Source organism: Pezoporus occidentalis, unplaced genomic scaffold (genome assembly GCF_034315485.1).
Source record: "Pezoporus occidentalis ecotype Australia unplaced genomic scaffold, CSIRO_AGI_Poc_V1 ctg6, whole genome shotgun sequence".
Classification (NCBI taxonomy): Eukaryota; Metazoa; Chordata; class Aves; order Psittaciformes; family Psittacidae; genus Pezoporus; species Pezoporus occidentalis.
The window spans coordinates 795,155-811,083 of record NW_026915943.1 but is presented as its reverse complement, the minus strand read 5'-3'; the positions used below and the strand labels follow the sequence as shown (position 1 = coordinate 811,083).

The 15,929-nt window shown below is 49.7% G+C and overlaps 1 protein-coding gene across 7 annotated transcripts in view; it reads right to left on the bottom strand.

Annotated features, from left to right (window-relative positions):
• Nucleotides 1-6,745: 6,745 nt before the first annotated feature.
• Nucleotides 6,746-15,929, bottom strand: part of GDPD5 (glycerophosphodiester phosphodiesterase domain containing 5) — a 163,642-nt gene continuing 154,458 nt past the window's right edge. For 4 of the 7 annotated variants that reach the window (XM_062639166.1, XM_062639168.1, XM_062639167.1 and 1 more), the window contains exons 14-17: nt 15,135-15,217; nt 11,995-12,009; nt 8,238-8,365; nt 6,746-7,158 (exon numbers count right to left, since the gene is read on the bottom strand). In XM_062639166.1, the coding sequence (XP_062495150.1) occupies nt 7,043-7,158; nt 8,238-8,365; nt 11,995-12,009; nt 15,135-15,217 (342 nt within the window). In that variant the 3' untranslated portion in view covers nt 6,746-7,042. The remainder of the gene's footprint in view (nt 7,159-8,237; nt 8,366-11,994; nt 12,010-15,134; nt 15,218-15,929) is intronic. The other 3 variants (XM_062639169.1, XM_062639170.1, XM_062639171.1) reach the window with 3 other exon arrangements.

Genomic DNA, 15,929 nt, shown 5'->3' with positions numbered 1-15,929 from the left:
CATAGCAGGGATCAAAGCAGCCCTGGGGAAGCTCCACGCAGTAACCCTTGTCGGCTCTAACGTGATTGCAGCCAGCCCTCCCTCCACTGCCCAGCATCACTTGGAGTATTCCTCACTAGATAGAAGAGAAACACTAACAATAACCAGCCCTCTGAAATCACCTTTCTGCGGGGCACCACCATCACATTTGCTTGCTGGCTCCTTTCTGCTCTTCTCCCATCGCTGGGATGCAGGGCACAAGCTGGCATCCGGCTCGCTCCCACCATTTGCATATGAATCACTGGCAACCTGGAAAGGACTGGTTTCCCAGCCTGTGCAGAGGGCTGGGAGGATTGGGGTATTTGTTCTTAGCACCTTCCACCCTGATAGAGCTGGCACTGTGACCATGCCTGTGCTTGGATGTGGATAGAGAGGATCAGGACACAGTGGGGCAGCACGGCACTGATCCTGCCCTGCGGAGCACAACAAAAAAGGTGTCCAGAGGGTTGGAATCTCTTCAGCAAGGTTGCAAAGCTGTCATCTCCTTGCAGCCATAAAGCATGGGCTACCAACCCCAGCTTCAAGCAGTGTGTGCACCCCAAGGGTGGGGGGAACCGGCTACTAAGAGCTGCAAACCCACAGTTACCACAATGAGACGGTTTTGCAGGGTGCAGATGCCCCCATGACCATGCCAAGCTACTTATGGAGGAGATTTCTACAGCCAGATTGCACTGCAGTTGGCCCTGGGTATCCCCACGTGTGCACGAAGTGGTTGTCACTGTGCAAAGGCTGTGCTACAACCCATATTTGTGGAACAAAAAGCATGAAGTACCCCATAGCTGCAGGACATAGGAGGGATAAAAGGACGCTAGGGGTGAAAGGGATGCTGGCCAACATCAGAGGAAGGACACCTTATACAGGGGCAGGGCTTGACCTCTCCTTTCCTCCCAGTGCTCTGGGTCTGGTCTCAAGGTAGACACAGACACCAGAACCAGTGATCTGACAGTGAATTAGGACTCTAAAATCCTTTATTCGCGTTGAAAATACTCAGCCCCTGGCACATAGAAGCCAAAAGGCAGAAAGCCAGGAGAACTAAAGAGATGCAAAACAGGAATTACAAGTATGTAAGAGCAGAACTCCAGGCATCTGCTGGGGAAAGCTCTATGTGAATGTAGGACTGAAGCTGCCCAAAGGAGCAGTGTGCATGTATGAGGAGAAAGCAATAGGAAGGAGAAGGATCACAGAATTAACCAGGTTAGAAAAGACCTTTAAGGTCATCAACTCCAACCGTTCCCCAGCACTGCCAAGGCCACCACTAACCCATGGCACTAACCTATCACTAGATTCAGTTTTAAGCATTAATACCCAACAGGGTGCACTAATACAGTTGCCCTGTGGTGTCATTTTGTTCTTCCAATCTTGCTGAATTATTTCTGGATTGGTTTGGGTTGCAAGGGACCTTAAAGCTCCTCCAGTTCCAAACCCTGCCACAGGCAGGGACACCTTCCACTAGAGCAGCTTGCTCTAAGCCCTGCTTTTATTCAAGTAATAAGCATCCATTTACACCTAATCTCAGTACTGCAGGGGAAAACAGCTTCATTTTTAACTGGCAGTGCTCTACCACAAAGAACAGAAATGACTTTAACTACAGCAGAGCACTGTTAAACGGGTAGGTAAAATAATCACACAAATGGAAATTATAAAGAGTAACTTGGAGATGTCCAACTGTGATGCAGCTAAACTGAAAACAAGGAAAAAAAGAATGGCAAAGATAAGAGGAAACGTAGAATAGAGGTTTGGGTAAATGAAGTAAAGGATGCTATGGAAACATCTCGATGGAGATGATCAGGCTTTGGCCTGTACCTCCCCACCACATGCCCGAGAGAAGGAAACACATCCTATCCAGGACAGCTGTCTGTGCACTCCTGGCATCACCACCCAAGGCTCCACCTTGCCATGGAGAGAGTCTGGAGACCCTCTTCTGGCCATCAGCCAGGCAGCAGACGTGAAAGGCAGGCACCAGTCTCCGGGGGAAGATGGTGAAGCAGGACAGCCAAGTAGATGAGTAAGGGCAGAGAAGTAACTAGAACACAAACAGGGTCCAGAAGGAAGAGAGGAAGAAAACAAAGAGGTTTAAGAGAGGGAAAAAGCTCAGCTTAGTTTCCTGTTTCACCTGAGGTTAATACTCACACTGAGGGTGAAACCTGGTCAGGAGCTTCAGCCAAGAAGAGGTTGCTTGAACCAAGAGTCCAGAAGAGGAGCCAGCCTCCAGCCTCATGCTGCTGCTCACATCATGACTACACATTTCACATTGCATTGGAACTTTGAAAGCTCCTACCCACTGCATCATGCTAAGGCTTTAGCAGAGATAGAATCATAGAATGACCAGAGCAGAAATAGAATGGTTTGGATTGGAAAGGACCTTAAGATCATCCAGTTCCAACCCCTGCCCTGGACAGGGACACCTTCCACTGGAGCAGCTTGCTCCAAGCCCCTGTGTCCAACCTGGCCTTGAACACTGCCAGGGATGGGGCAGCCACAGCTTCTCTGAGCACCCTGTGCCAGTGCCTCAGCACCCTCACAGGGAAGAGCTTCTGCCTTATCTCCAACCTGAACTTCCCCTGTTTCAGTTTGAACCCATCACCCCTTGTCCTATCACTGCAGTCCCTGATGAAGAGTCCCTCCCCAGCATCCTTGCAGTGCCACTTCAGACACTGGAAGCTGCTCTGAGCTCTCCACACAGCTTCTCTTCTCCAGACTGAACAGCCCCACTGTCCTCAGCCTATCTTCCTATGGACAGGATATTCATAAGATGGATAGATATATATATATATTCATAAGATCCTTCTGATGGCAGATAACTGTGTATGCCTAGGGTATGGTCACGTCAGCATCACCTCGCAGACCCCAGCACTGCAACTGCCAAATGTAAGGGGCTGGAAAGGTTCCCAGACACCACGAGAACTATCCCAGCTGCACCACTAAGCTCTTACAAATAAGGGCAGGTTCAGAAAGGAAGAAAAAAAGAGTTCAAGACCACAATGTTGGCTGTCCCAAGCCATGTGGGCTTCAAGCCAGCAACCAATCCTCAGCTCCTTTATTTGAGCAGCAGACACAGCTCTCATTTCCCTCCTCTCAGCTTCTCAGTATCTTTCCCTAGGGTACAGCAACCACAGCCCCCAGTTAGGGATTATTCAATAGTGTTGATGTCAGGAGCTGTACCCCTTCCCCTAGGGCACTTTCATATGTAACACCCCAATGATAGCCCCAAAGCCAGTCAAATTCCTGACACACTACTGAGTACCCATCATCAACCAGCGAGATAGCTGAAAGGGATTAAGGCAAATCCAAGCCTATCAGTCAAATGCAGCCATTGAGGGGCTGGAGGAAACAGATGCTTAACAAAGAACAACCCCATACTGACCCAGACATGATCCCCTTCTCACCCAAAGCACCCTCTGCGTGCAGCTGGGAGCAGATACTGGGGAAAGAATAGGCCAAAGAGAGCAAAAGGTCCCATAATATCCATAATTAGCAAAGAACTGCTCAGGGAATTCCCAAGCAGGGCCCTGCATCCGGACTCCGGTGTTTAATAAGTGCTAATGGATGGATGAGCCATTTATTGCGCCATGAACTTGCTTATGGTTTGTGGCTCCCACTGCACCCTGGGGCCATGACTTGCATAATGTGTGTTAGAAATAAATTGCTTCCCATTTTTAAGCCAGTTTTGGGTTTAAAACTGCTGCCTGATGAGTTCTGTGGGTGCGTCATTGTCCCCATGTGGCCACAGACACTGAAAACGTGTTCTGCATTTACTGTTCACAGCTCAGGTCTGCAGTTGTCTCCTCTCTACATGACTGCTTTACAGTTACTGTCCTAAAGAACCGGGAGGAGAGAGAACCAGAGAATCCCAGCCTGGTTTGGGTTGGAAGGGAACTTAAAGCTCCTCCAGCCCCAACCCCTGCCACGGGCAGGGACCCCTTCCACTGGAGCAGCTTGCTCCAAGCCCCTGTGTCCAACCTGGCCTTGAACACTGCCAGGGATGGGGCAGCCACAGCTTCTCTGGGCACCCTCCCAGGGAAGAGCTTCTGCCTAAGAGCTCAGCTCAGTCTCCCCTCGGGCAGGTTCAAGCCATTCCCCTTGGCCTGTCCCTACAGGCCCTTGTCCCAAGCCCCTCTCCAGCTTTCCTGCAGCCCCTTTAGGCACTGGAGCTGCTCTCAGGTCTCCCCTTCACACAGCAGAGGGTCAGGATCCCCTCCCTGAGCTGCTGCTCACGCTCTGGGGGTGCAGCCCAGCACACGGGGGGGGGGGTCTGGGCTCAAGCGCACCCTGAAGCCGGGTCATGGGGAGCTTCTCCTCACCCAACACCCCAAGTCCTTCTCCTCAGTGCTGCTTTCAATTCCTTCATCCCACAGCCTGCATGGATACCAGCATCTGCCAGGTGCAGGACCCTGCGCTTGGCCTTGCTGAACCTCATGATGTTCACGTGGACCCATTTCTCAAGCTCGTCCAGGTCCATCTGGAGGGGATCCTGTTCCTCAGGCACGTTAACTGCACAGCTCAGCTCTGTGCCACCAGGAAAAGATGCAACATAACTGTACCACCACTCACAGTGCATCGCCACCCCTCCCTCCGGCCACACCTTTATGAAGGTCTCCTGAAGCAGAACCAACAGCATGAAGATCAAGGCATCACCATGTTACAAGCGATCCCAGAACACAAAACATCACCACAGGCTGGCAGGGGAATACTGACAGTTTATTTCACAGAGCATTGCAGAATTTATTTTGGTCTAGCTCTATTTTCATCCCAAAAGAATCATCCTTTTTTGTTAAAAAGAAAAGGTAGCAAATACTAAGGATGATAATGGCAACGGTCAGTGCATCACGCATGAAGTTTGGGTCTTGTCCTTAGAATAAGGAAAGAAACCAGTGAATTTAAGTCTTTGTTGGATTGCTTTTAACACTTCCAAGCTTCGAAGCACTTCTCAATAACGTCATCTCCAAGGATAAAAACAGAACATGCAGGTGATTATCAACAGATGCTGAGATTGAACATCTCTCACTTGGCAATGACAATCCACTGGGAATGTTTCGGACAGCACCACATTAAAGGGAGAAGCAGCTTTGTTCTCAACCACCTTCAAAGCCACCAAAACCTTGTAGTTGTGCAGAAGAAAACCACACTGGTTTTCAGAGTACCACAGAGAAGGAAGGTATCTGGGGAACGTAAGAGCATGGACCAGGGTCTTACTCCACTTATATTCAGGTAAACCCAGGGGAGATGCAAGAGAATCAAAGTCTTGATTTGCATTGCTTACTAAAGCATCACAATCCATATTTATCCATTATCTATAGGGGTATTTTTCTTTTACATAAAGAAGTTGGCCACTTTTGCCCCCAGTTCTTACACACTAAACCCAAGACTTCAGGGTTTCAAAACGCTACTTGAATACAGCTTAAGATAGAGCAGTTCAGTGCTGCCAAAACTGCTCAAAGCTGCTTTTATTGTGGTTTATTCTTACCCCTTCCAAGCCTGCTTTGGGTATCAAACGTGATGCACATCAGCATCCCCAAGACCACCTTCTCCTCTGCAAGGTGACTTCTCCCAGCTTGGCCAGCACCCGAAGGCTCAGCTCCCATTCCCCCCATGGTGAATGGCATTGATGGTCCCATTGCTTTCAAGGCAGAGCACGCCAAGCTTCAAAGGAAGCTTGACCTCAAGTGAGATTTCTCACATTGCTTCGATCAAGATCCAGCGAGGAAGGAAGCAACCCGAGACCAAAAGGCCACGGGGACTGAGCCAAGACCCATTCAGAGCTCCAGCAGCCTTCCGGCTGGCTTCAGCTGCCTTGGGAACCGGCTCTGTGTGAACAGCAAAGTGACCCAAAAACGGGCTCTTCTCCATGAGGACTTGAAGGTCTCCAAGAGCTGAAGCTGCCCTTCAGTTGTCATTTACTTGGTTTCTAAGCTTTTCTTTTAACCTCTAGTTTAGGAGTTTGGTTTAAAGCCTTTTGCATTGGAAACACGCTGATGAGGGCTCTCACCTTCCTGAGCCTGTCAGTATCTGCTGCAAGACCATCGCTCCTTTGGAGGACAAGAACATGCAGCTCTAAAGATCCTGCTTGTAAAGCAAGGAGGAAAGGTCTCCTTGCAGGAACAAGTTGCATTCTGGGGCTGCTTCACCTTCCAAACTGGATACAGCTCCTTCATCCATGGGCATCTCCTTGGCCTGGAGAAGGGGAAGCTCGCACTGCACCGTCACCTCCTATTCCTATGTGGGTGCAAGGACAGGGAAGCAAAGAGCGACTGCAGGTGCCACTTGGAGTGGCAGGCACTTCAGCCAGATCCGAGTGGTGATGGTGCCCATGGCATTGCTTATTGCAAGCCATCATTGAACATCCAGGCTTTGGGGAAAGGAGGATGGGATAAGGAGAAGGTGTCCAAGTGACGGAGCCAGTGCAACCCCTTCCCTGGCTCTGAGTGCTATCTCCTCTCCTAGGAAAGCTCTCTCCAAACAGCTTCTTGTTGCATTAGAGCTAAAACTTCATTGCCCAGGAAAGGGGGAAAGGGAAGGAAATCAAGAGAAAACCCATAACAAAACGACACTTCACAAGAACATCACAACATTCAGCTACACAGTCGCTGCACCAAGGGAAGGAAAGGAGCAGGGCAATGGGGAGAAAGGAGAGACACGTCCAACGTGGGTTTCCCAGAGCCCCTGCCCCCCCCCCCCCCCCAAGAGGATTTAGGCTGTCGGGTCAAGATTCAAGGTTGAGGATTTAATGAACACAGAATTTCCACTCATGCCCTGGAAAACTTACACTCAAAAACCCAAAAGAGAGACACAAAAATGTCCGGATTTTCTACATATTTACAAAAAAGGAGCCCCCCAACCTCACAACCAGGGAGGTGGAGCAGCGAGTGAGGGGGTATGGGAAGGGGTCTCTGCCCAACCAGCAGTTCCTCACAGGTTCCCATCCCGCAGCGAGCAGGAGAGCACGGCTCTCGCTGCCGGAGTGAGCACAGGGGATGCCGCGTGCCAAGGGCTGGACCGGAGCCCCTCAGTTCATCCGCAGCTTGGTGGCCCGGTGGTCCGTGGGGGTGAGCATCTCGTTGGCGTAGCCGTTCTCGGAGCAGAGAGACAGCTCGTCCGTGGTCTCCACACCGCTGTTGATCTCTGGGGAGGCAATGAGAAAGCAGGGACGTGGTCAGAGAGATGCAAATCCCACCCACCAGGTCACACCAAGTGACCACAGCCGGGAGGTACCCCATGGTGGGGAAGCTGAGGCATCGAGCAGCGACGCTATTCCAACACATGGGATCCATCTGATCATAGAATCATAGAACGGTTTGGGTTGGAAAGGACCTTAAGATCATTCAGTACCAACCCCTCTGCCATGGGCAGGGACACTAAACCATGGCACCCAAGGCTCCATCCAACCTGGCCTTGAACGCTGCCAGGGATGGAGCATTCACAACTTCCCTGGGCACCCCATTCCAGTGCCTCAGCACCCTCACAGTAAAGAACTTCTTCCTTATCTCCAACCTGAACTTCCCCTGTTTCAGTTTGAACCCATCACCCCTTGTCCTATCACTGCAGTCCCTAATGAAGAGTCCCTCCCCAGCATCCCTATAGCCCCCCTTCAGATACTGGAAGGCTGCTATGAGGTCTCCATGCAGCTTCTCCAGGCTGAACAGCCCCAACTTTCTCAGCCTAAAATGATCCTAGAGAGATTTAACCCCAGGTTTAATTACACTGCACCCATTCGAAACCAGTTCTGAACAGGGTCTGCCTCCAAATTGGAGCCTACCTCTGCATTTTCTTTACCAAAAGGGTGGACAGGCATTGGAACAGGCTTCCCAAGGAAGCGGTGGACTCACCATCCCTAGAAGTGTTCAAAAGCCATGTAGATGAGGCCCGTAGTGACACTGGTTAATGGTGGCCTTGGCAGTGCTGGGGTTAAGGCTGGACTTGATGATCTTTAAAGGTCTTTTCCAACCTGGTTGGTTCTGATTTCAGACCTTGCAAGAGCTGTATGGCATAACTTAGGAATTAAAATGCAGGATTTAGAGCAAATCAGGGCTCAGACCTGAACTAGTTTGGAATGACCATGGCCATAACCCACGAGTGGCTCAGCGCAGCAGGGTCAGTCCAGTCTCCCCGTCTTCATCAGGAGATGACACCCGTATCAAGACCACCTCCTCCACCAGCAGAGAGCAGGGTGTCAGCTGAGTGATGGAGCAAAGGGCTCTGACCAGCCCCATCCATACCTGAGAAGATCAGCTTCTCCTTCATGATCTTGACGTCCCGGCTGGACCGGCGGACAGCAGCGCTGAGCATGATCTGCTCTGGGTTGTAGGTCCTGATGCTTCCGAAGCGCCACCTGCAAGACAAGAGGGAGATATCAGAGACTGGTCGTCCCCCCCCAACCACAGGAGCATCCTCAGTAGATGGCCACCAACGTAGAGACCAACAAGTCCCCCAGACCCCTCGCTCCCTTGCACCTACACAACCCCGCGTGGTAGGAGGGTGTTTAGAGATGAGGATGTTATCTCAGAGGGGTACAGACATACAAGCAGGTCATCTTTAACCACCTTGAGCACCCTAATTCCACCAAGGACTGCAGATGCCCCAAACCCCTACTGCATCAGCTATCCATCTGCCCAAAGGAAGGAGGGCTACTTTGACTCTTAGGGTTGGAAAACGGGAAGAGAACAAGGCACCAAACCAAGAAACCATAATGTTTTCCTCACCGAGTGACATACCCATGGGCAAGGGGTTGGAACTGGATGATCTTAAGGTCCTTTCCAACCCAAACAATTCTATGCAGAAGAGAGCTCATAGACAAGTTAAGGTCTCAAACCTGAGGCACAGCAGAGACACCATCACGAGCTGCTCTGCAGGGAAGTACAAGCAGTCCCAATGCAGGGAGCTGGTCACATACAGTGACTTTAAGTATCACTTAAGTGTCCCCAAATGTTAAGCCTTTACTTCAATGTTGCTACACAAACCTGCCACTTTTTAAGCCTTGAGGAAACCCAGCATCACCTGAAGTTTCCACCACATGAGCAATACGAGGCTGGTGGGAACTTGGCTGGACTTAACATTAGCCAGACTTTATTCTCGTTACTGAATGTGTGTAAAGAGCATTACTGATAGCAACAAGAAATGGCACCAAATGTAAGGGAATTTTGCTTTTAAAGCTGTTTTTCAGCCTGAGAGCACCCCTGTAGCAGACCCTCGGCTGCAGATCCTGAGGAGCATAAGCTGCTGCAATAGGGGACAACAGGGCTTGGTGGGCTCAGACAACACAGCTATTCCCCAGATCCCATTGCAAAGGGATGCTGTTTAAGGCAGGCTTTCATAGCCCACACCCTACCAACTCATCCTCCTTCCACCGAGGAAGGCTTTCAGGTAAACCCCATTCTCCTTGCCACAGCCAGGGATGCTATGAGGCTGTTTGACGAAGAAACAGCAGGGTTTTAAGGTGGTTTAAGGGGTTTCTGATCTTCTGGCACCATCTAGTGGCTTCCCCATATAAAAGGAGGTGATTTGTCAAACTAGTTCGACTTATTTATTTAAAGGGTCACAACCACCTTCTCAAGTTCTAACTCCCTCCCCAGCCTCCAGGAGCAGAGGGTTTGAGAAACCCCACACATCTCCAGTCTGGATCCACAGCATCAGCCTGACAAAGCAACAGCCACAAAAGAGGGTCTGCACTTTCTCTAGGAAGACCCAGCTGGCATCAATTCCATGGGGTTTCCATCCCCTTCCCAAATCCCACGGGTGACACTGCACCATCAGGCTTTGAGTGGGGTACAGATGAAGGCGGATGCTCCGCTACAGAGAAAAGAAGGGGTGGGATGGCAACACAACACAAGTCACAGACCCACAGACAGAAGCAACACAGAGGAAGCACAAGGAGGCAAAGACATTAAAGTATAACTAAAAATACCCCCCCCCCCCCCCCAATATTTGTCTTCTATTGTCATCATCTAAACTGAGCCACTCTGACCTGGAAGACCACTTTTACCCTTACTGTCCCATGCAGGTAGATCCCTCTAAGATTAACGTGGTTGCAAGTGCATAGGACCTCACAGGATAAGACCTTCCTTAAACTATAATTGGGGTCAAGCCATATTGCTATGAGTCTTTGCCCACCGCATCAGGGTTTTCAGCATTAGGCTGGGTTGCATTGCCCAAAGGCACGATGATCTCCTGCCCACAGGTCCTAGACACCCCATGGAGAACATGGGCCTTTTTGAGGCTCAAACAGCCCAGCCTCAAAGGGGTGCAGGGACCAAGGGCTTTTCTCCTCCTCTCCTTCTCCCATGGTGGCTGCAGTGAGACCCAGGGCAGTTAAATACATACAAGGGGCCAATGACTTCTCATAGGGATGTGTTGCTCTGATTGACCAAGCTAGGAGAGGGTAACCCCATGGTAGTTCAAAACACTACCTTAGAATTGGCACCAGTACGTTTAACCACAACGCAACTCCGATCAACACCATCCGAAATACCCTCTGCTGTGCTCGGTAGCCTTTGGGTCTCCAAGAAAGCTTGTTTAAGAGAAAACAGCACCTCTCCTACCCCCTTGGGCTGTGTTGTGATGGACCACGTTTAGGACAGCAGCGTGCAAAAAGGCCAGACAGACAGACAGCAGGTAGGTCTTGCTCTGGGAGGTTGGCGTCAAAGCGGACCAGACGGACACGGGGTGGGAACAGACTAAAAAATACTGGGACAACAACACAGAGACAGCACACACTGTGTTAGGGCCACGGCTGGACCCTTGCTTTGGAGGGGAGATGCTAAATGGGGTGGGAAAGAGGGGAGAAAATGGGGTTGTTTGGTACCAAGGTGATAAGATGGAGCGAGCAAAGAGCCAAGCCAGCTGCAACCAGAGTCCCCATCCTGCAATGCTCTTGCCTAAAGCCCAACTCTTCCATGCCTGTCTTCTCCTTATCCATAAGCCAGGGAGCAAAGAGGAGGAGAACAGGGGAAAACACCCAACCTCCCTGTACCCATAGAAGGGCTCAGCTCAGCCCCATAGCCAGGTCCTGCTTTGGGGAGACGCTTTGAGGACATAACGCTGAGTCCAAGGAACCTCGTGGAGCAGGCAATGCAGATGGCCAACCCCAACCCCCGAGGCAATGGGTGGGCAGAAGGAAAGGGGCAGATAAGCACGAAGCCACGTCCTCAGGAACCCAACCCCATGGCACACAGCAGAAGGAATGGAGAAGGAAACACGTGAAGAGTTTGCTCCCAGTATGGACACGGTGAAGGCTTTACTGCAGGAAAGTGACAGCGCTTCCCTCCAAGGGGAGGAGAAAAGTCAAACATCGGGGGAGAAAACAGCCAATACCAGGAGAAATCTGGTTTTCCAATTGGTGACACTTCCAATCCACCATCCCAGGCCCATTCTCTTCCTTTTCCTATTTATTTTCACACTGAATTCCCAGTTTCACAGTGGTATAACTTGAAAGAGACTCAAAGATCCCAAATTCCAAGTGCAGCAATTGATGAGCCAAACCCTTCCAGCTATTAGCCTTATCAATTCATTCCCAGGGCTAGAGAAGTGCTACTTCATGTATTGAACAAGTTATATTATTTTCTTTGGAAGTGGCCAATTTAGAAGAGGTTGGTGCCAAAACCCACTGGTAAATGCAGGAAGGAAGGGGATGTTTTGCATGGGATCATTTCCATGGAGAGAGCATTATATCCAATGGGATTTTCTCAGTCATAACATGCTGCAGGACCTCAGAATAGGGCTGTTTTAAAAGGCAGCAACTTAGATCACTGCATCAGGTCAGACTGCCTTCAAAACATCCACCAGCTTCATGGCTATGGGCTATGCAACGTTCAGACACCTATGGTCCCCGATGTGAAGGTAGATGCCTGAAAGCATCATAAAAACTGTGTCCATCTGCAGTGAAGCCATAGAAAAGAGGGAGAAAGAAAGAGAGAAAGGAAGGTTGAATGGAAAAGAGAAAGAGGAGGAAAGCACCAGAATTACCTGATCATGTGATAGCTGTGAGATGCCAGAATGCAGCAGAGAGAGAAAGAGGAGGAACATGCACAACAGTCAGAGCAGTAAGAAAATAACCAAGGCAAAGAGGCAAAAAGAGATCAGTTAGAAGTCTTCACAGTTGGTATTCCCCCTTCGGAGAGGCTGCCCCGATCCTGTCACTGGGGCTGAAGCAGAGGAGCAGGAGCAATCCCTACCCATGGCTACAGAGAAGAGCCAAGCCATGCGTAGGAGAGAGGACGAGCACATCGAAGCGGTGGCTCTGCTCCCACCCACCCCCTCCATCCTTGCATGAAGGAAGCAGCTCTGGTTTGCCCCAAAATTGACTTGGAATAACACGACAGAACAAGAAACCACAACACTGAAGGCCAAATGCCAAACCCCATTTCCCGGAGCTGAATCACATCAGCAGGTAGTAGTTGGGCAACTCTCTGTGATTTGTTTTTGATAGATCCCCAATACTGCTACCAATGCTTTCATGTGGTGGAGAAACTGCAATGGCATGGAAATGGGTCTGCCCTGCACAAGGCTCTTGGAAGAGCAAGCCCTTTGCTGCAGAAAGTCCAGCTTCTAGTACTAGAGTTTCTCCTTCTTCCTCCTACTACTTGAGGTTGAGTTCATAGAACTGTCTGGGTTGGAAGGGACCTTTCAAAGGTCCTCTAGTGCAACCCTCAAGAGTTTCAAGGCCAGGTTGGATGGGGCTTGGAGCAAGCTGCTTTAGTGGAAGGTGTCCCTGCTCATGGCAGGGGTTGGAACTGGATGAGCTTTAAGGTCCTTTCCAACCCAAACCAGTCTATGATTTATTCTATGAGTTGTCCTACGGCAGAGATCCAAAATACGACATTCAGCCCTGCTATGATGGACACGGCCAGACCTCTCTGAACTACTGCCTTTCCATGTGAGGTCCAGAGGCTGGGAGCTCAGTGGTTCTGATGGACCCTGAGGAAAGCTGGGGGTGATTTCCAGCTCTTCTCACACGCTGAAGGTGGAAGAGAAATCCTGCAATAATAGCTCCCCTTCCTTACCCTGCTTCCTCTTGCCCTGCTCCATCAAACCTTTTCCATACTGGAAGAAATTATATATGTATAGAGAAGAAAAGACCAACTATTGCAAAGTCCATAGAGCTGTGTCTGCTCCCTCTCTGAGCATGCATCATTTCACTGTGCTCTGAGACCTATAGCTCCCATTCATGAGGTTGAATCAGGTTAATTCCTTCAGCTGTGCTCTCCTGGGTCCCATTCAGGAAACCCTTCTAAAACTGACTATGGGAGGTGATGGAAACGGCTGCAAATATCAACTTGGCCTTCAAATCCTGCTCTTCAGAGAGGTCATTCCCTGCCTCCAGGCTCCTCCCTGCATTTATGCATCTGACAGAGAAACACAGGGTCTAAAGAACAGGGACATCTCTTATTAAACCAACTGATGTATTTGAGGGAGTGGAGGAAGCTTCCAGACAACACAGCCACAATGAACTTCTGGAGGAGAGGTTTAATGGGCCACAATTCAGATCACAAGACTACTTAGGAAAGTTTTGATCTCATCTTAGTCAGTGGTTTCATTAACTGCTGGGAAACGTAATCTAATCTGAGTTATGAATCTGCTGCTCACTCTATTACCACACGCTGGAAGTGGGGACCTGCTGGGTACAGGTAACAGCGTTGGACTGTGCATTTAGACACCATTATAAACAGATCCAACGTGTGCCCTGAAGTCAAACTCATAGAAGGTGCTGGCAGGAGCAATAGCCTGCTGTAACACAGCAAAAATACATGGGTAATTTTGTACCCAGGGAAGGAATGAGATTGCTGAGAGCAAATGAACTGGGACAACATGACAGCAAAATCACTAGCTCGGGAGGCTGGAGCAAATTAAACTGCTGCTCCTAACGTGAAGGCAGTTTGGATCTCAAGGCAGAAGGGAAGCAGAGGTCCCTTGATGTCTTCAGGACAGTTGTTTGTGCATGCCAAAGCAGATGAGATTATAGAGCCGGGGGAATAAGGGATGCAATTTCAGAGTGACAGGGACTGCGTCTCTGAGCTCACACTTCTTCCCAGAGAGGGTTATTACCCTGTCACCACTGACAGCTAAAATGCCTCCCTGGGAGAAAAGGCACATCACTGGTAGGAACACTGTGGACTCCTCCAGTGCAATCAGGAGGAGAGCAGCTTTGCCATCGCTGTTATTAGGAAGTTGATTTACCTCCTCCTGATTTATCAGGGTCTGAACTTGTTCTGCCTCTAGGCTTTATGCTCCACATTGGTTTTCAAGGGTCCCTGGCTAACAGAGAGGCTTCTGCAAGGCCCTCATCAAACCCTTGCTGTCCCTTTTCTATGGAAAATGGAGAGACTTTCTCTAGGCATCAAACTAAGCAACTGACTTGATTTGCTAAATCATAGTTGTATTTCTTCACCCAAAAAGGAACAAACTGATGTAAGAAAATTGTAGCATGTTCTTTTTGAAGACTATAATGGTGGAATCTCAGAACATCACCTCTTCATCAGGGAGTGGAGCTATAGGACAAGGGGTGATGGGTTCAAACTGAAACAGAGGAAGTTTAGATTGGATATAAGGAAGAAGCTCTTTACTGTAAGGGTGGTGAGGCACTGGAATGGGTTGCCCAGGGAAGCTGTGAATGCTCCATCCCTGGCAGTGTTCAAGGCCAGGTTGGACAGAGCCTTGGGTGACAGTGTCTAGAGTGAGGCATTCCTGCCCATGGCAGGGGGTTGGAACTGGATGATCTTAAGGTCCTTTCCAACCCAACTCAACCCATTCTACGATTCTATGACTCTTCCTTTAATACATTTTAATCTCTTTCTTAATGTCTATTACCGTAAAGCATTTCATTTCTCTCCCACAAGTATTTATGAGTAAAGCAAAGTGCCTATCACAGCTACCTTGAGATCTCTCTCTTCTCACAAAGTAGCAACTACATCCAATTCAATGCCACATCTCAGAATGGAATTACCATTTGCAGTCACTGTAAGGGGTTATAACAAAGAGTTTCCCTGCTGTTGCAATCCAAGCACCTTTGGAGCACGCTGCTCCTCTCTCCCACCTCCACCCCATGCTCTGAACAAAAGCACATGTCACCAATAACACGACAATCGAGCTGTAACAATGCTACTTACTTCTGGAATATAAAAACTCCTACAATTATGATAAATGAAATGAGATCAGACGTGATCCAGATCAGGCGGTACTCGTCTGGAGGCTGGAAGACAAAGAACAGAGGCAGAACTCGTACCTTCTGGTTTGTTCAATCAGAGGCAGACCACACAATGGCAAAGTTAGCACCAGGGCAGAAAGAGCTGCAGGAGTCGCATATAAATCACAACGTTTATGACATTTCTAAAATGCATCATCTAAAAATGAAGTTATCAGGAAAAGCCACAAACAGGAACAATTTTAAACGCTCCCTCCTTTCATGGGCTGACACTTAAAGATCTTGGAGGGCTGAAAGTTTCTATCTCAGCTGTTGCTTCAGGTGAGGGTAAGATGCTGTTGGGAAATTGAAGTCTGTCAGAAAACACGGATGGATACAGACAGTGCACACTGAATCACAGAATCAACCAGGTTGGAAAAGACCCTTAAGATCATTGAGTCCAACTCCTGCCCTGCACTGCCAAGGCCACCACTGCCCCATGGCACTGAGGCCTCGTCTCCATGGGGTGTGAACACTTGCAAGGCCGGTGCCTGCAGCCCTGCCCTGGGCAGCCTGTTCCAATGCCTGAGCATCCTCACAGGGAGGAGCTTCTGCCTAAGAGCTCAGCTCAGTCTCCCCTCGGGCAGGTTAAAGCCATTCCCCTTGGCCTGTCCCTACAGGCCCTTGTCCCAAGCCCCTCTCCAGCTTTCCTGCAGCCCCTTCAGGCACTGGAGCTGCTCTCAGGTCTCCCCTTCAGGAGCCTTCTCTTCTCCAGGCTGCC